The sequence below is a fragment of the Salvelinus fontinalis genome, chromosome 5 (genome assembly GCF_029448725.1).
Source record: "Salvelinus fontinalis isolate EN_2023a chromosome 5, ASM2944872v1, whole genome shotgun sequence".
NCBI lineage: Eukaryota > Metazoa > Chordata > Actinopteri > Salmoniformes > Salmonidae > Salvelinus > Salvelinus fontinalis.
The window spans coordinates 36311730-36336709 of NC_074669.1; the positions used below are offsets into that span (position 1 = coordinate 36311730).

The 24980-nt window shown below is 42.8% G+C and overlaps 1 protein-coding gene across 1 annotated transcript in view; it reads left to right on the forward strand.

The window, feature by feature from the left end:
• The first annotated feature begins 1419 nt into the window (after window positions 1–1419).
• Window positions 1420–24980, forward strand: part of LOC129855528 (dedicator of cytokinesis protein 7-like) — a 95801-nt gene continuing 72240 nt past the window's right edge. The window contains 9 exon segments of the mRNA XM_055923292.1: window positions 1420–1486; window positions 1489–1552; window positions 8080–8179; window positions 16920–17095; window positions 20731–20799; window positions 20955–21084; window positions 21216–21428; window positions 24492–24577; window positions 24680–24746. Of these exon segments, the coding sequence (XP_055779267.1) occupies window positions 1420–1486; window positions 1489–1552; window positions 8080–8179; window positions 16920–17095; window positions 20731–20799; window positions 20955–21084; window positions 21216–21428; window positions 24492–24577; window positions 24680–24746 (972 nt within the window).

Below are 24980 nucleotides of genomic sequence, written 5' to 3' on the forward strand. Positions count from 1 at the left end.
TCAGAAACATCACCCCCCCCCCCCCCACTCGCTCTTTCCGATCAGCCCATGTGGCCACTTACCCAGGCAAAACAAAATCCAAACATGGTTTCAACCACATTTCCTGCGCATACTGTCTCATGCTTATCTGTATATATATATATATTTCTTTACCTTTATTTAACCAGGTAAGCAAGTTCTCATTTACAACTTCGACCTGGCCAAGATAAAGCAAAGCAGTGCGACACGAACAACAACACAGAGTTACACATGGAATAAACAAGCGTACAGTCAATAACACAATAGAAAAAAAGAAAGTCTATATACAGTGTGTGCAAATGGCGTGAGGAGGAAGGCAATAAATAGGCCATAGTAGCGAAGTAATTACAATTTAGCAGATTAACACTGGAGTGATTAATGAGCAGATGATGATGTGCAAGTAGTGATACTGGTGTGCAAAAGAGCAGAAAAGTAAATAAAATCTATATGGGGAGGAGGTAGGTAGATTGGGTGGGGCTATTTATAGATGGACTATATACAGCTGCAGCGATCGGTTAGCTGCTCAGATAGCTGATGTTTCAAGTTAGTGAGGGAAATATAAGTCTCCAGCTTCAGCGATTTTTGCAATTCGTTCCAGTGACTGGCAACAGAGAACTGGAAGGAAAGGCAGACAAAGTAGGTGTTGGCTTTGGGGATGACCAGTGAGATATACCTGCTGGAGCGCGTGCTATGGGTGGGTGTTGTTATCGTGACCAGTGAGCTGAGATAAGGCGGAGCTTTACCTAGCAAGACTTATAGATGACCTGGAGCCAGTGGGTTTGGCGACGGATATGTAGTGAGGGCCAGCCAACGAGAGCATACAGGTCGCAGTGGTGGGTAGTATATGGGGCTTTGGTGACAAAACGGATGGCACTGTGATAGACTGCATCCAGTTTGCTGAGTAGAGTATTGGAAGCTATTTTGTTGCTGGCATCGCCAAAGTCGAGGATTGGTAGAATAGTCAGTTTTACTAGGGTAAGTTTGGCGGCGTGAGTGAAGGAGGCTTTGTTGCGGAATAGAAAGCTGATTCTAGATTTAATTTTGGATTGGAGATGCTTAATGTGTGTCTGGAAGGAGAGTTTACAGTCTAGCCAGACACATTGGTATTTGTAGTTGTCCACATATTCTAAGTCAGAACCATCCAGAGTAGTGATGCTGGACGGGCGAGCAGGTGCGGGCAGTGATTGGTTGAAGAGCATGCATTTAGTTTTACTTGCATTTAAGAGCAGTTGGAGGCTGAGAGTTAGATTTGAAATAACTATTTGAAAATGTAATTTTATTCAACAGCAAATACGTGCCAAATTGCATTTTGAAACTGGCTTTAGGCTAATGAAGTGTTTGGTGTCATACAAAAACAGTCTGTCTGACTTGTGGCAGGGTGTGTTCACGTGCGCCTGCTTTATGACCTTTACGGTAGCTATTCCAGACTCATTTTTTTTTGCCTTGGGAGGAAGCAGCGGAAAGTCTGGGACCCGAGCACATCAGCGTTTACAGTCATGGCTGAGCGCCGCGCATTCGCCCAAAAAATCAACAGGTAAGGGCGTTACTTCCAATTTTAACACTGATAGAACTGAGTCCCTCTTTCAAGCTACGCTGTTTTCAACATTTAAAAAACTCTCGTCCTCTGCCCTCCGTTTCAAGGCAAAGCCATCTCCAAATAAGGCCCTGCCAGCTAGCTAGTTATCGTTAGCCATATCAAAGATGCCCCAGTGCAAGTGATAGACCCGCCATATAGTACAGCGCTGTCTGTTTCTCGCAATGTTATTTTTGTGTATCGTGCAGTTGCATGCATACGGGGTTGAAGTTTAGCTACGTTTGACATCTATCATACTATCAAACCCAACCACTATCTGTCTTTACAAGGATTTAGGTAAGCATTAGTTGGACTGACTTGAAAATCCGTAGTAGACAGTTGCGGTAACTTGTTGGCTACGGCTGGGTAGCACTGACACATCGACGAGAGAAAGCAACACAGTAGCTACGATGCCAGTTGAGCGACGACTAATGTGGGCGGCGAAATCGAGCTCCAAAGTGGAGCTCTTTACTGTAGGTGCTGATTTCAGTACCCAAAGAATAGCCCGCAATTACACAGAACAATGACTTGTGTAATTGCGGGCTATTCTTTGGGTGCTGAAATCAGTAGTTTATGATAAATAATTGTTTGTTTTATGTGATGGAGCTCCAGTTTGCCCAAACTCCATCCTAAATCGTGGAGTTGAGTTTAATCGGCTATACAGTTACGTTAACTAACATCGTCATGGACAGTGGTAGTTTACCAGCAAAAGCTCTAACATTCAAAGTTTTGTCAATCACAGTTAAAAGTAATGCATTCAGATCTAATGCGTCTATTGAAACGAACAAAACCAGAAGCGCTGTATCAATTGTAGTTGCTTGCTGTTCATGCCAGTGGAATTAAAGCTGGATGTAAAACAATGCATTGCATTGTTGTGAAGAAATTGTTCATATGTGACTCACCACCTGGATTCGGTCTTATGTAGCAAAAATGTAAATATAATATTATTTTTTTACATTGGTGAAAAGTATACTCAGAGCTGCAAAATGGTATATCATACACTGCATTTTTGAGGAACAATGGGAAAGTAATTCTGCTTTGAAAGTTGATGAACTTGTGAACTCACTTTTGAGGAAAGGGCCTTTGAATGTTTTGGTACCTACTTGACAGCTCTCCTTTGTTTACACCCATTCAGCATTGTTCACACCCTCTTAAGCCAGCCCCACCCATCTCTTTAAGGATTCACATATGAGGTCATGTGCTAAGCAGTGAGTAGAGTAGTAAAGATTAAGACTAAAAGTGGTAGTAGCCTACAATAAGGAAAAATTCCAGGTAAACAGAAAGTGTCCAGATGTAGAGATACTTTATTAGAAAATTACTGAAGTAAAACTAAGTCACCCAGTAAAATACTACTTGAGTAAAAGTCTAAAAGTATGTGGTTTTAAAAATACTTAAGTATGTACTTAAGTATCAAAAGTATAAATCATTTCAAATTCCTTAAACCAGACTGCCCTATTTTTATTTTTTATTGACAGTTAGCCAGGGGCACACTCCAACACTCAGACATAATTTACAAACAATACATTTGTCTTTAGTGAGTCTGTGTGGTATGTCACAAAATCATGTTACGACCACACATGTCAATATTCATTTTATATATCAATATTTTGCTAAGTCTTGCAAAGTGGATGGGTCTCTACAGAAGGTGTAAACGGTACAGCCAAAGGTTACTTGCATAGTAGCAATATCAGAAATAGATGGTGTAAATATAAATAAAATATACAGTATGTACACGAACAATATCAATAACGATAGTGATAGACGAGGTAGTTGTATGCATACAATCAGGGGTAAAGTGGCTGAGCAGCAGGAACAAATATAATAGTAGCAGCAACGTATGGCGTGTGTGTGTTTGGTGAGAGTCATTTGAGTAGAGGCACTGCAGATGGTGCTGACTGGTCCGTCCGAACCACGCACGAGCAAGGGAATCTACAGTTGAAGTCGGAAGTTTACATACACTTAGGTTGGAGTCATTAAAACTGGTTTTTCAATCACTCCACAAATTTCTTGTTAACAAGCTATAGTTTTGGCAAGTCAGTTAGGACATCTACTTTGTGCATGACACCAGTCATTTTTCCAACAATTGTTTACAGACAGATTATTTCACTTATAATTCACTGTATCACAATTCCAGTGGGTCAGATGTTTACATACACTAAGTTGACTGTGCCTTTAAACAGCTTGGAAAATTCCATAAAAGGGTGTCATGGCTTTAGAAGCTTCTGATAGGCTAATTGACATAATTTCAGTCAATTGGAGGTGTACCTGTGGATTAATTTCAAGGCCTACTTTGAAATCAGCCAAGACCTCAGAAAAACAATTGCAGACTTCCACAAGTCTGGTTTATCCTTGGGAACAATTTCCAAATGTCTGAAGGTACCACGTTCATCTGTAAAACAATAGTACACAAGTATAATAACCACCATGGGACCACGCAGCCGTCATACAGCTCAGGAAGGAGATGCGTTCTGTCTCCTAGAGATTAACGTACTTTAGTGCGAAAAAGTGCAAATCAATCCCAGAACAACAGCAAATTCCCTTGTGAAGATGCTGGAGGAAACGGGTACAAAAGTATCTATTTCCACAGTTAAACGAGTCCGACATCGACATAACCTGAAAGGCCGCTCAGCAAGGAAGAAGCCACTGCTCCAAAACGGCCATAAAAAAGCCAGACTACGGTTTGCAACTGCAGATGGGGACAAAGATCATGCTTTTTGGAGAAATGTCCTCTGGTCTGATGAAACAAAAATCAAACTGTTTGGCCATAATGACCATCATTATGTTTGGAGGAAAAAGGGTGATGCTTGCAAGCTGAAGAACACCATCCCAAACGTGAAGCACGGGGGTGGCAGCATCATGTTGTGGGGGTGCTTTGCTGCAGGAGGGACTGGTGCACTTCACAAAATATATGGCATCATGAGGGATGAAAATTATGTGGATATATTGAAGCAACGTCTCAAGACATCAGTCAGGAAGTTAAAGCTTGGTCACAAATGGGTCTTCCAAATGGGCAATGATCCCAAGCATAATTCCAAAGTTGTGCCAAAATGGCTTAATAAAGATATACTTCTTCTTAATGCAATCGCTGTGTCAGATTTCAAAAAAGCTTTACAGCGAAAGCACACCATGAAATAATCTGAGTACAGCGCTCAGAGACCAAAACAAGCCAAACAGATACCCGCCATGTTGTGGAGTCAACAGAAGTCAGAAATAGGATTATAAATATTCACTTACCTTTGATCTTCATCGGAATGCACTCCCAGGAATCCCAGTTCCACAATAAATGTTTGTTTTGTTTCAATAAAGTCCATCATTTATGTCCAAATACCTCCTTTTTGTTCGCGTTTAGTTCACAAATCCAAATTCACAAGGTGCGAGCACTAAGTCCAGACGAAAAGTCAAAGTTCTATTACAGCTCGTAGAAACATGTCAAACGATGTATAGAATCAATCTTTAGGATGTTTTTATTTTAAATCTTCAATAATGTTTCAACCGGACAATTCCTTTAACTTTAGAAATGAAAAGGAACAGAGCTCGCTCTCACGGCCGCGCGCCTGACTTGGCTCATGGCCTTCTGCCAGACCCCTTAGTCAAACAGCTCTTATTCTCTCCCCCTTCACAGTAGAAGCCTGAAACAAGGTTCTTAAGACTGTTGACATGTAGTGGAAGCCTTATGAAGTGCAATATGACCCCATAGACACTGTGTATTGGATAGGCAAACGTACAAACCTCAGATTTCCCACTTCCTGGTTGGATTTTTTTCTCAGGTTTTTGCCTGCCATATGATTTCTATTATACTCACAGACATTCAAACAGTTTTAGAAACTTCAGAGTGTTTTCTATCCAAATCTAATAATAATATGCATGTCTTAGCTTCTGGGCCTGAGTAGCAGGCAATTTACTCTGGGCACGCTTTTCATCCGAATGTGAAAATAGCGCCCCCAGCCATAAGAAGTTAAGGACAACAAAGTCAAGGTATTGGAGTGGCCATCACAAAACCCTGACCTCAATCCTATAGAAAATGTGTGGGCAGAACTGAATAAGCGTGTTCGAGCAAGGAGGCCTACAAACCTGACTCTGTTACATCAGCTCTGTCAGGAGGAATGGGACAAAATTCACCCAACTTATTGTGGGAAGCTTGTGGGAGGCTACCCAAAACGTTTGACCCAAGTTAAACAATTTAAAGGCAATGCTACCGAATCCTAATTAAGTGTATGTTAACTTCTGACCCACTGGGAATGTGATGAAAGAAATGAATGCTGAAATAAATAATTCTCTCTACTATTATTCTGACATTTCACATTCTAAAATAAAGTGGTGATCCTAACTGACCTAAGACAGGGACTTTTTACTTGGAATAAATGTCAGGAATTGTGAAACTGAGTTTAAATGTATTTGGCTGAGGTGTACGTAAACATCCGACTTCAACTGTATATAATGTAGGTAGATGACATAATGACTGGGGCGAAGGTTCACCTTCCAACAGGACAACAACCCTAACCACACAGCCACACAGCCAACCACACAGCCAAGAGTGGCTTCGGGAAAAGTCTCAATGTCCTTGAGTTGCCCAGCCAGAGCCCGGACTTGAACCCGATCGAACATCTCTGGAGAAACCAGAAAATCGCTATGCAGCGACGCTCCCCATCCAACCTGACAGCTTGAGAGGATCTGCAGAGAAGAATGGGAGAAAGTGCCCAAATACAGGTGTGCCAAGCTTGTAGCGTCATACCCAAGAAGACTCGAGGCTATAATTGCAGCCAAAGGGTCTGAATACTTACGGAAATGTCATATTACTTATAAAAAAATATATGTATGTATTTGCCATTATGGGGTATTGTGTGTAGATTGATTGGGGGGGAAGCAATTTAATCAATTTCAGAATAAGGCTGTAATTTAGCAAACTGTGGATAAAGTCTGAATACTTTCTGAATGCACAATATGTGCGTAATGGATTATGGTCATTGTAGTAAAATTACCATATTTGATGTGCTAAACTGTTGATTATTAGCCTGTTGGAAACTACAACTCCCTACTACATCACACAGTTCAGGCTGAATCTGATTTATCTCTAGAGAAACTGTGCAATGTGCGCACACGAACAAAATGGAATTCAAATAACTGAACTGACCGGTCAATTAGTTGTTTAAAAACCCGAAAAATAACCAACATTTCTGTTAATCAGTTAGCACTAGTATTCACTCGGGTGTGAATAATTATGTAAATGAGATTTCTGCATTTTATTTTCAGTAAATTTGCAGAAATGTGAAACACTTTCTCAATATGGGGTGTTGCGTGTAGATGGGTGAGAATTAAAAATAATATTTAATCTATTTTGAATTTAGGCTGAATTGCAACCAAATGAGGAATCAGTCAATGGGTATGAATACTTTCTGAAGGCACTATAGGTATTACAGACGGTTAGGTAGAGGTTGAAAATGTCAGTGAAGACACTTGCCAGCTGATCAGCGCATGCTCCGAGATGGTGCTGCAGTGGATAGCGGCCATTTCACGCTGATCAATTTTTTTTGGTACATAATATTTCCTATGACCGAAAATGGCTTCTGGACATCAGAACAGCGATCACTAACTTCTATTTGGATGAATATTTCTACTTCAACGAGTCGGCAGCTCTAGACGTTCTGCTTACTCCAGACCAAGCCCAGTCTGGCCAGGGACCATAATGGTGTCAGAGAGAACAGTAAGGACTGTAAAGGCCACCAGCATGGCCAGGAAGAGCAAGCCCTCAGGGACCATAATAGTAATGTTTGGCCCACAACAGAACTACTTCCCTATTTGTTCTGTTGTGTGATATACAGCAGTGTCAGAGGGAACAGTAAGGCCACTACCAGAGAGAGAGAGCCCTCAGGCCACAGCATTTTCATTATTTTTTATTTAACTAGGCAAGCCAGTTGGACACACTGGGCCAATTGTGCGCCACCCTATGGGATTCCCAATCATGGCCAGTTGTGATACCCTGGTTCGTTTCCAGGCTGTCTTGTGACGCTGCTAGCGCTGAGATGCAGTGCCTTAGACTGCTGCGCCACTCGGGAGCCCTTATAGCAGGGACAATAATATATAATAGTAATGTTTGGCTCACAACAGAACGGCTGCCCTTGACTATACTGTACCTGTCCTTCAGAGTGACCAGACTACTGCAGCAAATGAACTGGCCTTATCTGTTAACTTATTACGCCTACACTGCCCTTTTCCACTTTTCCAACCCGTGTTTGTGTGTGTGTGTGTGAGACATCTTTGACTGTGAGCAGCTTGGAGGCAACTTCAGACTGTGTTTTCCATAAGCAAAGCCTAGATTGAATAGATTAGACTGTCAAGTGGCTAGCCTCTGTCTGTACTGAAGGGTTGCCATTTGTTGAAGCAAATCATTTAGCCTATAGCCATGATCTGTCTCTCTGTGTTTGACCTGTTAACTTAATCTTAAGGATCGATATTCACTGCTAAGCTTCTCTCTCCTCACCTCCCTGCAGGACTGTAGCAGCTGAGGTGAGAAAGCAGATTGCTGGTCAGTATGGGGGCTCCCCACAGCTCCTCAAGAACCTCAACGTGGGTGCCGCTGCAAGCAACACCGTAAGCGTCTAACCACAATGCATCTTGGTGTTTTTGCAGAGGTAGAGGTAAATGGAGGGAGGGGGAAAGGGGGAAGGGTTTGAGTGTATCAGCTAACAATTAACAGGTCCATTCTTCACATCCTTTCACCTCTACGGTGTGGTCAATGATAACACTGCCTTGCTCCTCTCACCAGTAATGAATGAGTAGGTGTGTCCAAACTTTTGACACCATACATACATACATACATACATACATACATACATACATACATACAGCTGAAGCTGGTTGAGAGAATGCCAAGAGTGTGCAAAGCTGTCATCAAGGCAAAGTGTGGTTACTTAAAATATATTTTGATTTGTTTTAATACTTTGTTGGTTACTACATGATTCCATATGTGTTATTTCATAGTTTTGACGTCTTCACAATTATTCTACAATGTATGACTGCTAAATATATGACTGCTAAATGTACAGTATGACTGCTACTCTACACACATGGCGGTGCGTGTACAACACGAGGCTCGGCGTCTACCCAGATTTAGCGAATTAGCAGTAATTTACTTAATTGTTCTTCGTTTATTCACTCAGTACAGCCTGACGTACACTCTATATAGCCGACAAGAACTCCTGGATATTGGAACACAATGTACAAAGAGAGTTTTTGACGACTTACAACTTCCACTGGAGATCGCGAGGATGCTCCGGGAGACTGAAACTTCACAGAGAGGAAGTGCCCGGAGTCGAGATCGTAAACAAAGGAGAGGGAAGCGGGTTGGCCTCCGGGCTAGGCAATAGCTAACCCCACATCGGCTTTCACTACCTAGCCTTTTCCTCGCTAACGTTCGGTCACTGGCAGACGAAATACGACTAAGAATCATCTCACAAAAAAGGATTGGATTGCAACGTCATGGTTTTCACTGAAACGTGGCTAAACAGCACACTCAACAACACTATTGGGCTAGAGGGGCGCGACGTCTTCAGGGCTGATCGTACAGCAGAGGACTCTGGTAAGACCAGAGGAGGTGGTCTGTGCATTTGTGTAAACAAAGCATGGTGTACATACAGTAACATAACCGGGAGTCACTGCTCAACAAATCTGGAGTAGTTGACGATTAGGTGCAGGCCTTTCTACTTGCCTCGGGAGCTTACATCTATTGGTGGTACTGCAGCCTGTATACCTCCGCATGCTAATGCTAAACTAGCAATGAGAGCTGCAAATTGCTATTAGGGAACAGCAAACTGCACATCCTGATGGTGCTTTTATTGTTGCAGGGGATTTTAACCACTCAAATCTGAAAACTGTTTTTTCCAAATTCCACAAATGTCTCCTGCCCTGCTAGAGGAGACAATACACTAGACAAACATTCCGGAGGCTTTCAAAGCCATTCCCCTCCCCCACATGGGACAGTCTGATCACCTTTCACTGTTCCTACTCCCCAAGTATTTACTTCTCCATTAAACACGTGAAACCATCAGTGAGGACAGTCAGTGTGGCCAGAGGGGTCAGACTCATTACTACAGCACCAGTTCCAACACACAGCCTGGAGATTGTTTGCCACTCAGGCCACCCTTGACTCCCATACGTACATCAACATCTGCATCAACAGTGTCACCACCCATAAACTAATAAAGACCTTCCCCAACCAGAAGCCTTGGATGAACAGAGAGGTCCGACTTCTGCTAAAGGCATGTGACGCTGCTTTCAGATCCGGCGCTGCGGAAGCCTACAGCTCATCCAGGGCCAACCTGAAAAAGGGCATCAAGATGGCTAAACATGACCACAAACTGCGGATTGAGGATTACTTCAACTCCGACTCTCAACGCATGTGGCAGGGCATCCATGCCATCACAGACTTCTGGCCAAAAAACCCTACCCCCACAGCCAGCTACGTCTCAATCGCCGAACAGTTAAACAGGTTCCATGCTCGCTTCGACAGGGACAACAAAAATCCAGCCATCAAAGCTGAGCTCACCCCCAGACGACCTCCCCCTCAGACTATCCATCGCAGATGTGTTGTCTGCACTGAGCAGGGTGAATGCACGCAAGGGTGCTGGTCCTGATGGCGTCCCCGGCTTGTACTTAGAGCATGTGCTGGGCAGCTGGCCGAGGTCTTCACTGACATTTTCAATCTGTCACTGGCCAGGGAGGTTGTCCCCACGTGCTTTAAGACCGCAACCATTGCGCCAGTGCCAAAGCAGTCGACCGCATCAAGCCTGAATGACTTCCGACCTGTTGCACTCACCCCCACGATCATGAAATGATTCGAAAGACTTGTTTTGGCCTACCTTAATTCCTGCCTCCCTCCAACATTGGATCCCCACCAGTTTGCCTACCGACTGAACAGGTCTACAGAGGATGCCATCTCCACAGCTTTACTCTGCCCTGACCCACCTGGACAAAACCAACACCTATGTGAGAATGCTGTTCATAGACTTTTTAGCTCAGCATTCAATACGGTCATTCCCTCTAGGCTGATCACCAAACTCCATGACCTAGGGATCAGCCCCTCTCTCTGTAACTGGACTTAGGACTTCCTAACCAACAGACCCCAGTCTGTTAGGTTAGACAACTTCACCTCCTCAACCCTGAACCTGAACACCGGTGGGCCACAGGGCTGCTTGCTGAGCCCCCTCCTGTACTCTTCACCTACGACTGCGTTCCTGTACACTGTTCCAACACCATTGTCAAGTTCGCAGACGACACCACGGTGGTAGGCCTGATCAGTGACAATAACGAGTCAGCCTACAGGGAGGAGGTCAAGCACCTGGCTGCATTGTGCGCTGACAACAACTTGGTCTTCAATTCAAAGGAAACCAATGAGCTCATTGTGGATTACAGGAAGTCTAAAAGCTGCAGCCACGCCCCGTTCTCAACGATGAGGTGGAGCGTGTGCCCAACTTCAAATTCCTGGGTGTCTACATCTCCGAGGACCTTTCCTGGACCCTCAACACCTTCAACCCTGGTCAAAAAGGCGCCGCAGCGCCTGTACTTTTTGAGGAGGCTGAAGAAGTCCCACCTGTCTCCCAAGATCCTGATGAAGTTTTACTGCTGCACGGTCGAAAGCATTCTGACTAACTGCGCCACAATTTGGTTTGGCAGATGCTCCGTGGCCTACCGGAAGGCCTTGCAACGGGTGGTGAAAACCGCCCAGCACATCACTGGTGCCCAGCTCCCTGCCATTGTAGACCTCCAGAGCAAGTGGTGTCTGCGTACGGCGCACAGCATCATCAGGGACCCTTCACATTTACATTTACATTTAAGTCATTTAGCAGACGCTCTTATCCAGAGCGACTTACAAATTGGTGCATTCACCTTATGATATCCAGTGGAACAACCACTTTACAATAGTGCATCTAACTCTTTTAAGGGGGGGGGGGGTTAGAAGGATTACTTTATCCTATCCTAGGTATTCCTTAAAGAGGTGGGGTTTCAGGTGTCTCCGGAAGGTGGTGATTGACTCCGCTGACCTGGCGTCGTGAGGGAGTTTGTTCCACCATTGGGGTGCCAGAGCAGCGAACAGTTTTGACTGGGCTGAGCGGGAACTGTACTTCCTCAGAGGTAGGGAGGCGAGCAGGCCAGAGGTGGATGAACGCAGTGCCCTTGTTTGGGTGTAGGGCCTGATCAGAGCCTGAAGGTACGGAGGTGCCGTTCCCCTCACAGCTCCGTAGGCAAGCACCATGGTCTTGTAGCGGATGCGAGCTTCAACTGGAAGCCAGTGGAGAGAGCGGAGGAGCGGGGTGACGTGAGAGAACTTGGGAAAGTTGAACACCAGACGGGCTGCGGCGTTCTGGATGAGTTGTAGGGGTTTAATGGCACAGGCAGGGAGCCCAGCCAACAGCGAGTTGCAATAATCCAGACGGGAGATGACAAGTGCCTGGATTAGGATCTGCGCCGCTTCCTGCGTGAGGGAGGGTCGTACTCTGCGAATGTTGTAGAGCATGAACCTACAGGAACGGGTCACCGCCTTGATGTTAGTTGAGAACGACAGGGTGTTGTCCAGGATCACGCCAAGGTTCTTAGCACTCTGGGAGGAGGACACAATGGAGTTGTCAACCGTGATGGCGAGATCATGGAACGGGCAGTCCTTCCCCGGGAGGAAGAGCAGCTCCGTCTTGCCGAGGTTCAGCTTGAGGTGGTGATCCGTCATCCACACTGATATGTCTGCCAGACATGCAGAGATGCGATTCACCACCTGGTTATCAGAGGGGGGAAAGGAGAAGATTAATTGTGTGTCGTCTGCATAGCAATGATAGGAGAGACCATGTGAGGATATGACAGAGCCAAGTGACTTGGTGTATAGCGAGAATAGGAGAGGGCCTAGAACAGAGCCCTGGGGGACACCAGTGGTGAGAGCACGTGGTGCGGAGACAGATTCTCGCCACGCCACCTGGTAGGAGCGACCTGTCAGGTAGGACGCAATCCAAGCGTGGGCCGCGCCGGAGATGCCCAGCTCGGAGAGGGTGGAGAGGAGGATCTGATGGTTCACAGTATCAAAGGCAGCCGATAGGTCTAGAAGGATGAGAGCAGAGGAGAGAGAGTTAGCTTTAGCAGTGCGGAGCGCCTCCGTGACACAGAGAAGAGCAGTCTCAGTTGAATGACTAGTCTTGAAACCTGACTGATTTGGATCACATCCATGCCACAAGCTGTTTGCCCTCCTACCATCAGTCAGGCGGTACAGGTCTCTACGTTTCCGCACTAGCAGGCTCAAGAACAGTTTCTTTCCAGCTACTGTAACCCTGCTGAACTCTGATACGGTACTAGCCATATCCACCCGCCCACCGCTTAGTACTGCCTCTCAGGGACCTTGTTCCACTACACTCTTTGCACTCTCCTCTTCTCTTTTTTCCCCCTTTATTATTTTCCCCTAACGCCCCCTAATTGGAGTAAACTAATGGACAATATCACTTAGGCTTCTACTTCTAGCTTTTACGGACACGGTATATTTTACATGAGTTATCTTTTGTTTGTTTTTATTCCCATCCTTCAGCTACCCTCAACCCCTCCCATCTATCTATGACAACCATCCAGTTTTGATTTCTATTTGCCATATATTTTAACTGTGTTTCACAAAAGTTCTGAACCTATATGCATTTTACGGACACAGTGTATTTATCTTTTTTTTGTTCCACCCTTCAGCTCCCCTCAACCCCTCTCATCTATCTCTGAACACCAGTTAATTTCTATTTGCCATATATTTTTCAACTGGTCTATGATGTTTCACAGAAGGTCTGAAGCTTTCTATTCTCATAGTTTTTACAGATAGCAAAAGTGTTTCTTTATTTACAAGGTATTATTGATCGATTGACTCTGACTTATCAAACCACCCAGCAGTGCTATATGCACAGTTAACTCCAGGTAAATGTTGCAATTCTTCATCCTTTCCTGAACCTACGACAAACGATCTACATATGGACAGTAGTAAAACCAATGTTCTGATTGTCTCTTCGTAGATAAATCTGCAAAGCTTGGATTGTTCTATCTCCCATATATATAATATTCTATTTGTTGAAAGAATTTTGTATAATAATTTTATTTGAAAAACTCCGTTTTGAATCTGGCGTCGTTTTGTGTATCAGTACATAAACCATGTGCAATGGAACCGGTACACTGAAATCTCTTCCCGACTACACTGAACAAAAATATAAATTCAACACATAAGGTGTTAGTCCCATCTTTCATGAGCTAAAATAAAAAATCCCAGAAATTGTCCGTACACACAAAGCTAATTTCTCTCAAATTTTAACATTCCTGTTAGTGAGCATTTCGCATTTTCCAAGAAAATCCATCCACCTGACAGATGTGGCATATCAATAAGCTGATTAAACAGCATGATCATGGGTGACATCTGCTGATGTAAAAAGGTCATTATTAATTTAAAAAAAATCTGATTACTCAGGTGCACCTTATGCTGGGGACAATTTAAAGGCCACCTTTAAAATGTGTAGTTTCGTCACACAACACAATGCCACAGATGTCTCAAGCTTTGAGGGTTGCATGCAATTGGCACACTGACTGCAGGAATGTCCACCAGAGCTGTTGCCAGATCATTTAATATTTATTTCTCAACCATTTATGGTTTTTCAACCATAAACTTTAGAGAATTTGGCAGTACGTCCAACCGACCTCAAAACCGCAGACCACATGTAACCACACCAGCCCAGGACCTCCACATCCGGCCCCAAAATGACACCTGTGGTACACATTTTATACATACTGAACAAAAATATAAACGCAACATGGAACAATTTAAAAGAATTTTACTAAGTTACAGTTCATATAAGGAATTCAAGTCAATTGAAATGCATTCATTAGGCTCTAATCTATGGATTTGACACGACTGGGAATACAGATTTGCATCTGTTGCTAACAGATACCTTAAAAAATAAAATTGAGTGTTGATCAGAAAACCAGTCATTATCTTATATGACCACCATTTGCCTCATGAAGCGCGACACATCTCCTTTGCATAGAGTTGATCAGGTTGTTGATTGTGGCCAGTGGAATGTTGTCCCACTCCTCTTCAATGGCTGTGCGAAGTTGCTGGATATTGCCGGGAACTGGAACACACTGTCATACACGTTGATCCAGAGCATCCCAAACATGCTCAATGGGTGACATGTCTGACTTTGCAGGCCATGGAAGCACTGGGACATTTCCATCTTCCAGGAATTGCCTACAGATCCTTGCGACATGGGCCCATGCATTTTCATGCAGAAACATGAGGTGATGGCGGCGGAAGAATGGCACAACAATGAGCCTCAGGTTATCGTATCTCTGTGCACTCAAATTGCCATCGATAAAATGCAATTGTGTCGTTGTCCGTAGCTTTTGCCAGCCCCACGCCACAATGGGGCACTTGTTTCACATCGTTGGCATCAGCAAACTGCTTTCCCACACGACACCATACATTAGGTCTGCGGTTGTGAGGCCGGTTGGGTGTACTGTCAAATTCTCTAAAACAACGTTGCAGGCGGCTTATGATAGAAAAACGGACATTTATTTATCTGGCAACAGCTCTGGTTGGCATTACTTAAGTCAGCATGCTCCCTCAAAACATGAGACCTCTGTGGCATTGTGTTGTGACAAAACTGCACATTTTAGTTGCTGTTTATTTTCCACAACACAAGGTGCACCTGTGTAATGATCATGCTGTTTAATCAGCTTCTTGATATGTGACACCTGTCAGGTGGATAGATTATTTGGGCAGTTATAGGGGTATACACAAATTTGTGTACAAAATTTATGAGAAATAAACTTTTTGTGTGTATGGAACATATCTGGTACCTTTTATTTCAGCTCATGAAACATGGGACTAACACTTTACGTGTTGCATTTCTATTTTTGTTCAGTATATTTTGCAATCTGAATGGCACAGCTGTCAATTTTTTGGGTCCTTAAATGAAACTGGTAGACTTTTTCATTTTTCATAATTTTCTTTAACCAATTTTGGTCTTTAATGCAGGGCTGACAGACAAGTTCCTTACTTTCTCCCCCTTCCACACTTCCATTTTTTACGATACTGCTACAATTACTTGTTTGTAATTTTGGATAGAGCAGAAATTTCCATATTTTTGTTAGCTGCATGTGTGACAACTCCACCAGTCCTATTTATGATCAAATTTAAGGTTATACAATTTTACATTTTGTTTTCCAAATTAGTTTTTATCAACTAGTATAATTGAGTTGAACCATTATTTGTTCTCTCTTGTTGTGGATTAAACTGAAATTGCAACAGTATTTCTGTGGCTTGTTTTAAAAATAGTGATATTTAGAGAGTGAGCGGTTGTAATCGGAATAAAGGAAAAAAGTTATTATTGAACAGGTGCAATACATTTATAAAATAAAAAGCTTACCTTGGAAGAGTTTGAGTGTTGGATAGCCATTGCCAGCTAGCTAACATAGCATCCATCTCTGTGTGAGATGGGTGTTTGAGTGGACTATACTAGAAAACTAGCTAAGCTAGTTAAGTAAGTTAAACTTGAAAGTTAAAAAAAATACTACGAAATATAGCTAGCTCGCTCTTTCTCCTCTCTCTCTCCTTCATTTTTTAAGTAATTTCTTGAACTGTTAAACTTTTGTCTTTGTCAACTACTCACCACATTTTATACACTACAGTGCTAGCTAGCTGTAGCTTATGCTTTCATTACTAGATTCATTCTCTGATCCTTTGATTGAGTGGACAAAATGTCAGTTCATGTGGCAAGAGCTCTGATAGGTTGGAGGACATCTATGGAAGTGGGTGAGAACCATGAGCCTCCTAGGTTTTGTATTGAGGTCAATGTATCCAGAGGAGGATGGGTAGTTCTGTTTATACCATGGTGCAACCCTACAGAGTGCTTTTGAGGCTACTGTAGACCTCCATTGCAAAATAGTGTGTTTTTAATCAATTATTTGGTGATATGTGAATATATTTAGTATAGTTTTATCCAAAAATTATAGCTTTTTTAATGTGACACTTTTTTAAATGAAATTCACTGAGGAGAATGGTCCACCTCTGAGGAGCCTCTACTCTCTGCCAATATAGAAAATGCAGTTCCCTGATAATTGGTTTTGAAACGTTCTCAGGTTAGAACTTGTCTCAACATTTATCAAGCCACGGCATTTGCTGACAGCTAAGCCTTGATATTTCTTTGCTAGTAATACAGCTGGACCTTTTGGGGATGATTTTCTGCGGCTAACCCAGTTAGGTAGGCCTTTTTCAGATATATTCTCTGATTTTTGTATTCACTCTAACAAAGCCTCTCCTCTCTGTTGCCAGGTGCCTCTCACAGAGGCAGTGGAGCCAGTTGATTTTGAGGAGTACCTCAGCACTCACACACCTATCATTGAGTCGGGCCCCCTGAGGGACCTGATCGAGTTCCCCCCGGACGACATCGAGGTGGTCTGCACCCCCAGAGAGTGTCGCACAGTGGGACAGGCCGTGCCTGAGGAAGGGTAGGTGCTGGACTGGGACAATACTGACTGGCTGGGTTAGAGTTGGTCCTGAGGAACTCAATCAGATCAATTAATTTAAAGCCTTTTTTTTATATCAACAGTTATCAAAAAGGGCTTTACCGTAGACCCCCCCCCAAAAAAAGCCCCATACAGTACGAGCTGAGTCTGTATTATCAGTTGAGACATTATCAGATTCCTCTAGGCCTACATCAGGTCTAACTCAGTTGCAGCAAACAGGATGCATCTCCTCATTTTAACACGATTACACCAATTGATTTACCAAATGAATAAAGCAAATAACTGTTCTGGTTTTGACGTCCAGTTAGGAGGGGTGTGACGTTACGCAATGTTTAGATATAAATATATTGTCTAGAACAGACATGAACTAACAGAAATTACTATTTCTCAGGTAAAATAGCAGGAATTTTTCTGCCATTGAAATTCTTGGGCCAAGCGTTTTTTTGTGGTCGCCAATTATTATAATTTTTATACATTTTCGGGATGGAAAAACACTTTCAGTGTAAAATTAAACTGCTGAAACCAGATAACATATGTAGAAAAGATCATGGACTTATTTATTTTTGAGAATTAACAATCACACAAAATAAAAGCTAGTCAAGGATAATTTTAAATAAAAACAATTAATTTAGAAGTAGCAGTTTTGTTATTATGTTTGTGCAAAATAACGCAGCATTAGCCATGGCAAAATGCATAGAATTGCAGGAAATTTGCTTTAAAATGGCAAAAATGTCTCCTCTCCATGGAGACATTTTGTAGAATTGTAGGAAATTGTCTTAAAAATGCAAAGCTTTCTCTACACCACCAAGATGGGGGATGTAATACCAAAAAGTGTCCCCCTCTGCGTCACAATGGGATTTGATGAACTATTAGAGTTTGTTGCAATATCAACGATGTGATGGGCTAATGATTCGAATTTGAGTTCACTACAGCCTAAATTACGTTATTTTCATCATCGCTATGCGAACAAGGCTGATTTCCGCGACAATTTCTTTGTTTAAACATTTAGCTAATAAAATGAAAACATTACTTCAAACTACTTTTGGGTACCTTGTTAACCTTACAACATGAAATTCATGTGTTAAACGTTGCAACCTTTTGGAAATAGCAAGGAAAACGTGTAATCTGCTTTACACATTAAAGTTACTTAACTTACAGATCAGGAAGTCAGCTAATTTCCACTCCATTCATATGCAAATCCATTTGATTCATACACTGGCTTGTCTGGCTGTCATGTTAATATTTTAACCCGCCCTTCCCTTTATCTACACTGAAATAATATAATTTCAGTAGTCCTCTACTCTGATTCATTTTTTTTCTATCTTGCATAGCTCATTAGTATAACCTTGTGGTTGAACATATCTATCTCTCTATCTCTCGCGCTGGTCCTAGGATACAACAAGGAATCATGTGGAACAAATAAATGCCATCAAAGGATACCTTACGTCTTACTATGAACACCTTGTGAAACAGCTGTGAAACCAACCTGGCAATATTTAAGATTTTCATTCATAAACTTTGATCGTTTTTGGTACAGTTGGTACAGCATTATTTTCACAGATTTTTTTGGCGGGGACAGTCACATGGCAATCATACTAATATACTGAATTCTGGTTTGTGGAATTTTGAGGGGGTTGCTGTGTGGATGGAAGGTTCTGCCTGTCACTTGTTCTCAACAGGCATCCAGTCTCGAATGGGAGATATGTACTTTTCATAACTTTTGGAAGGTGTAGCCTACCTCAATGTGGTTCCCCTCTGGCTGGGGGGTTTGGAGAGGTAAATTGAAGAAGATGACCATTTATTGCTTTCTTAAATGTCAACCAAATAATTTTTACCTGGTCAACAACCTTCACATCCTTCTCAGTTCGTGCCTGAAGGTGGTCTTTGAAGGTGTTCTGATCTGGTTTGACAACTTCCACCACATCAGGTGGTGTTTTCAGTGATCTGAAAGTACGTTATCCAAAAATAGCAATAGACAAACAAATCACAAATTTGAAAGACTACAGTATATACAATAATTGTATATACAATCGCCTTGTTTACCTCAGTCAACAGCTGCGGCTCCCGGACCGTACACGGTAGAGACCTGGATGCTGCTGCTGTGTGCAAAGAGAATTACCTTCAGGTTGTTCTCCCACCCTTCCTGGTACCAATCAAGGGACTTGCCCATGGCAGTCTTGAGGGTCTGGTTGGTCCATTCAGAAAACCTGGAGCAGGGGGTAGGAAAGCGATGTCTATTGACAATGTAAGATATTGAAATATGTCTGATTTATGCATAATCGAAAAACAAAAAAATTGTAACAAATAAATAAAACAAACCATTGGTGACAGAATGTAACTTATAACATCCATACCTTGTTCCAGCGTTCATGACTTCGGTCACTCAAGATGACCTCAGGAGAACCGTGGGTGTTGAAGATGTCCATCATTGCCTTGGAGTTGGCCTCGCCAGTGTCGTCCTTGAGGGGTATCACACAAAATGAAAATCTATTTTTGGTTGCAAGCACCCTTTTTTAATGGGTTACAGAAGATGTAGCGTTAAGAACGTACTCGTCCTTTACTGACCTGAATGGGTATTGCCTCCACCCACTTTTTAAAGTGATCGGTCCCTTTGACACCAGCTGTTGCCATTCCTGGATTTCGTGAAGGGTCCGATGAGGTCCACCCCTAACATTTAAAGTTTTAGGGAGAAGATTACGTTATTCTTACCTTTATCTGTGTCATACAGTATGCAGATTTTAATATTTGTAAGGATACTGACACACACACATATTCTATAATATTGAACTGCTGTGGTCAAATAATGCAACCATTACAAAACAACTTATCAGGGCAAATTTTGAGTTGGGACACTTACCAATCATGTGCCATGGTGAAACAACTTTGATGGGCTTCAGCTCCGGCACCACAGTCTTCGCCCTCTCAAACTTCTGTCAGGCTAGACAGGGTACTGACCTTTTTTAAGCAAAAAGTGACATTCATTGAAATTCTAATAATTTCAGATATAATAGAATGTGATTGATAAACAAAAGGTTATTTCATGCGTTTCACTCCGAAATGGCCAGCATGCATCTCGGTCAGCACGGCCTCCTTCTCCTCCTTAGTAAAAAATCCCCCTCCTGTGTGGCTGGCCATCCTTTCCCTTTAGGTACATGTGATTGCCTAACAAGTTGGAAGAGAAGCGTTGTTGAAATACTCGAGTCTAAGTAAATTTGCACTGTTGTCTTTCTCTCTCTCTGTTTCTCTCTCCATCTCTGTCTTCCACTCTCTTCCCACCTCTCTCCCTCTCTCACTTTCATCCTGTCTCACTTTCTTCTGTCTGTCTGGCGAAGACACCAAGTTAAGGACATTTGTAATTACCATTACTTTTTGACAGGGGGACACTTTTTTTGTCATGACGGCCTCTAAAGTGTTCTCTAAACGGGCCGACCGCGCCACCTGCCACACCCACCACCTAAGCCCCTTTTGAAATAGAAAGCCCCCAGAAATAGGTCATCAGTAATAGCTCTTTTAATTACGTTTCCATCTGCAACATATGAACGTTAAACCTCACTGAACACATCTGGTGTTGAGGATGAGACTTTGCCAGTAACGTGCGGTATCTCTTTGCCTTCCAGGCACAATGACGCCCACGTCAGAGACTGTGTCAGGTCCTACACTGAGGACTGGGCCGTTGTCAACAGAAGGTAAGGCTCCTCTCTATTTTTTAGGGAGTGTGTCCTTTTAAAAAAACGTATTCATTACATTTTAACCCTTATTTTACACTTTTTTACAATTACACCTGGCAGCTAGTTATCTATCACACCTCAACACTCGCATTCTGGTCTACTTATTTCAACAGATACCATAAGCTTGGTACTGGGTTTAACCCTAACACCCTGGACAAGCAGAAGGAGAGGCAGAAAGGCCTGCCCAAACAGGTGTTTGAGGCTGATGAGATGCCAGACGTTAGCGCTTATCAGGGCGACCAGGTAACCCATAGCAATGGGGCAGTCGACTAGGTAACCCATAGCAACGGGGCGGTCATCTTACGCTTTCAATAGTTTTATAGTGTGTGTGTATATATAGGCCCTCTCTAACCTGTGTGTTTGCCCTACCCCAGGATGACCTGAAGCCTAGGTCCATGTCCATAGACGACACTCCGCGTGGCAGCTGGGCCTGCAGTATCTTTGCCCTGAAGAACTCTGTCCCCGACGCCCTCCTGCCCCATTTGCTGGACCGAGCCCCCAACGAGGAGATCGACCGGCACAATGAGGAGCACCGCAAGTCCAACCGCCATCGCGAGCTCTTCGCCCTGCACCCCGCCCTCGAAGAGGTTAGGACAGAGGCGCACACACACTGCTGCATTTCTACGTAGAGACTGAAGTGCATTTTGACGTGTCAGGCCAGCGTTTGCTTTGCCAGGGTTTTGTGCATGTCTGTCTCTTCACATGAATGAGTATCGTCAGCCATGATCAGGGTTGCCATGTCCTGCAGTTTTCCCGAAAATTTGGCTAATTTATAAATGATGTGGCAGGTGTAAATGTATTGGTTGCGGGTATTTGGCCCACTTCTAAATTCCACTGCGGCATCCTTGGCAATTTCTTTTAAATATATATTTCACTGTGACCTGTTGCTGACTCAGGCAGTGAGTCAGCGTGTTGCTGAGTGAGTGAGGTGTGGAAGTAAAGGGCCAGAGCGGTGTCTGTGTGTTGACACTGAGCGCTTCAAGCAGACAGCTGAGTCACGTGAGTGAGAGGAGACAGAGCGGCAGGTGTCCACGTCGTGATAACTTTTTACCAGCTGTGGGTAGGCTATTTAGATTGTCATTATGGAGACACCTATTTCCAACCCTTTTTCCATAAAACATATTAACGCATTAGAACGGATGCGCATCAAGAATTAACGGCCATTAGACTTTAGGCGCTGTAGAGCGCATTAGATAAATTCGCTTGACGGTGGTTTAAACTGCATTATAAACTGGGTGGTTCGAGCCCTGAATGCTGATTGGCTGAAAGCCATGGTATATCAGACCATATACCAAGGGTATGACAAAACATCTATTATTACTGCTAATTGTGTTGGTAACCAGTTTATAATAGCAATAAGGCACCTCGGGGTTTGTGGCATATGGCCAATATACTACGGCTAAGTGCTGTGTCCAGACACTCCGCGATGCATCGTGTAAGAACAGCCCTTAGCTGTGGTATATTGGCCATATACCACACCCCCTCATGCCTTATTGCTTAATGCGAGTGGGAATTTGAAATGGAAGTTATAGAACTACCTCTGTCCATAACAGAAGAACACGAAGATTAACCATCTATCTGTTGGCCATCAATTAGCCTATTAATTTCTATGCCGATGTACGCTACTCTAGTCTGCTGTTCTATACAATAAATATCACTGGAGTCATTGCAAATCAATTTGTGTCACTTGTGTAGCCTTCCTGGAACTGTCAAATGTATTTCAGTGTTGGAAAAAGTAGGCTACCCAATTGTCAAAAAAAGTAAACATACCTTAATAGAAAGTGAAGGTCATCCATTAAAATACTACTTGAGTAAAATTATTTGGTTTTAAATATACTTAAGTATCAAAAGTGTATATACAATTTCAAATTCCTTATATTAAGCAAATCTGACTGCACCATTTTATTTATTTATTTATTTATGCATAGCCAGGGTTTATCTCCAACACTCAGACATAATTTACAAATGAAGCATGTATGTTTCGTGAGTCCACCAGGTCAGAGGCAGTAGGGATGACCAGGGATGTTCTATTGATAATTGCGTGAATTGGACCATTTTCCTGTCCTGCGAAGCATTCCAAATATATTGTGTAATTTTGGGTGTCAGGGAAAATGTATGGAGTAAAAAGTACATTACGTTCCTAAAGAAAATACACTGCTCAAAAAAATAAAGGGAACACTTAAACAACACAATGTAACTCCAAGTCAATCACACTTCTGTGAAATCTAACTGTCCACTTAGGAAGCAACACTGATTGACAATAAATTTCACATGCTGTTGTGCAAATGGAATAGACAAAAGGTGTAAATTATAGGCAATTAGCAAGCCACCCCCAAAAAAGGAGTGATTCTGCAGGTGGTGACCACAGACCACTTCTCAGTTCCTATGCTTCCTGGCTGATGTTTTGGTCACTTTTGAATGCTGGCGGTGCTCTCACTCTAGTGGTAGCATGAGACGGAGTCTACAACCCACACAAATGGCTCAGGTAGTGCAGTTCATCCAGGATGGCACATCAATGCGAGCTGTGGCAAAAAGGTTTGCTGTGTCTGTCAGCGTAGTGTCCAGAGCATGGAGGCGCTACCAGGAGACAGGCCAGTACATCAGGAGACGTGGAGGAGGCCGTAGGAGGGCAACAACCCAGCAGCAGGACCGCTACCTCCGCCTTTGTGCAAGGAGGTGCACTGCCAGCGCCCTGCAAAATGACCTCCAGCAGGCCACAAATGTGCATGACCTTACAGTTAACTAGTCCAACGCTCTAACCATCTGATTGTGATGAAGTATTAAGTACCTTACACCACTGGATGTAATTGCTGCAAAAGGTGTCTCTACAAAGTATTGACTTTGGGTGGGTGAATAGTTATATGAATTAAACATTATTTTTTTTGCATCTTCAAAGTGGTAGACATGTTATGTAAATCAAATGATACAAACCCCCCAAAAAATCCATTTTAATTCGAGTTTGTAAGACAACAAAATAGGAAAAATGCCAAAGGGGGTGAATACTTTAGCAAGCCAGTGTATCAGGGGCTATAGCCTGCATCTTGCTAACCAAACCGTGGCAAAGTTTAATTACAATCATAAACTCAGATTTTAGTCAGTAGGCGTAGCCTAATTCTAATGAATGACAAGTCAATCTAATTAGCCATTAATAACGGTTTGTAGTCTTAACATCTGGCACAATTGCCAGGAAATAATTGAACAGCAAATTATAATTTCTCTTGCTACATATTTAAATTATTTTATTAGTTCACAATAATTATTTTGATGGAAAACCACATTTTTCTTTGGTCATTAGAAGTGAAGTCGATATTCCTTCTTAATTCGCTCAAAAACGTTAATCTACTCTCTTGCTGCTGAGAAAGAAAAATGGGGTAGTTTTCAGGCCTTGTGGGTAGGTTTTGAGTAGTCATTGGTCTAGAAATTTTAGCTAGACCTGGCAACCCTATTGATGCTAATGCTGTCACATCACATGGCTTTTTAAAGAGGCGAAAATCCCGAAGTAGACGCTACTGGTTTCACACGAGTGTGAAAATACGTTTCATCAGATAGTGTTTATACACCACATATTCCAATACATAATGGACTATACAAAAACTTATGTTCATGTTTTTCTTTTTCTTCTTCTTATTATACATTCTCTGCGTCCTCAGGAGGAACCAATAGAGCGCCACTGTGTGCCTGATGTTCCTAAGGAGCACTTTGGCCAGAGGTTACTCGTCAAGTGCTTGTCCTTGAAGTAAGTGGGGGAACACACCGACAACCTTTAAAAAGCATTTTAGCTGCATTCTTTTTAACTGCCTTTTGCTTTCTACTGACCCAATCCTATTTCCCCTTCAAGGTTTGAGATCGAAATCGAGCCCATATTCGCCAGTTTGGCCTTATACGATGTCAAGGAAAAGAAAAAGGTAAGCTGTTATGTTTTCCTCAATGCCACTCGGCCCTGAGTTGTTGGGTCAGTCTCTGAGAAATCATTAAGTGGTTGGAGTCCAACATGAACTAGATGACTGGGCTATAAAAGTTTACATATGAGACCTGTTATCATTGTGTGAATGCTCTTTAAGTCATACCATGTATCTGTATGAGTAACACTCAATCGTTGCTCATACACATCAAACGTTAGAGGGAAGCGGTAACCAATT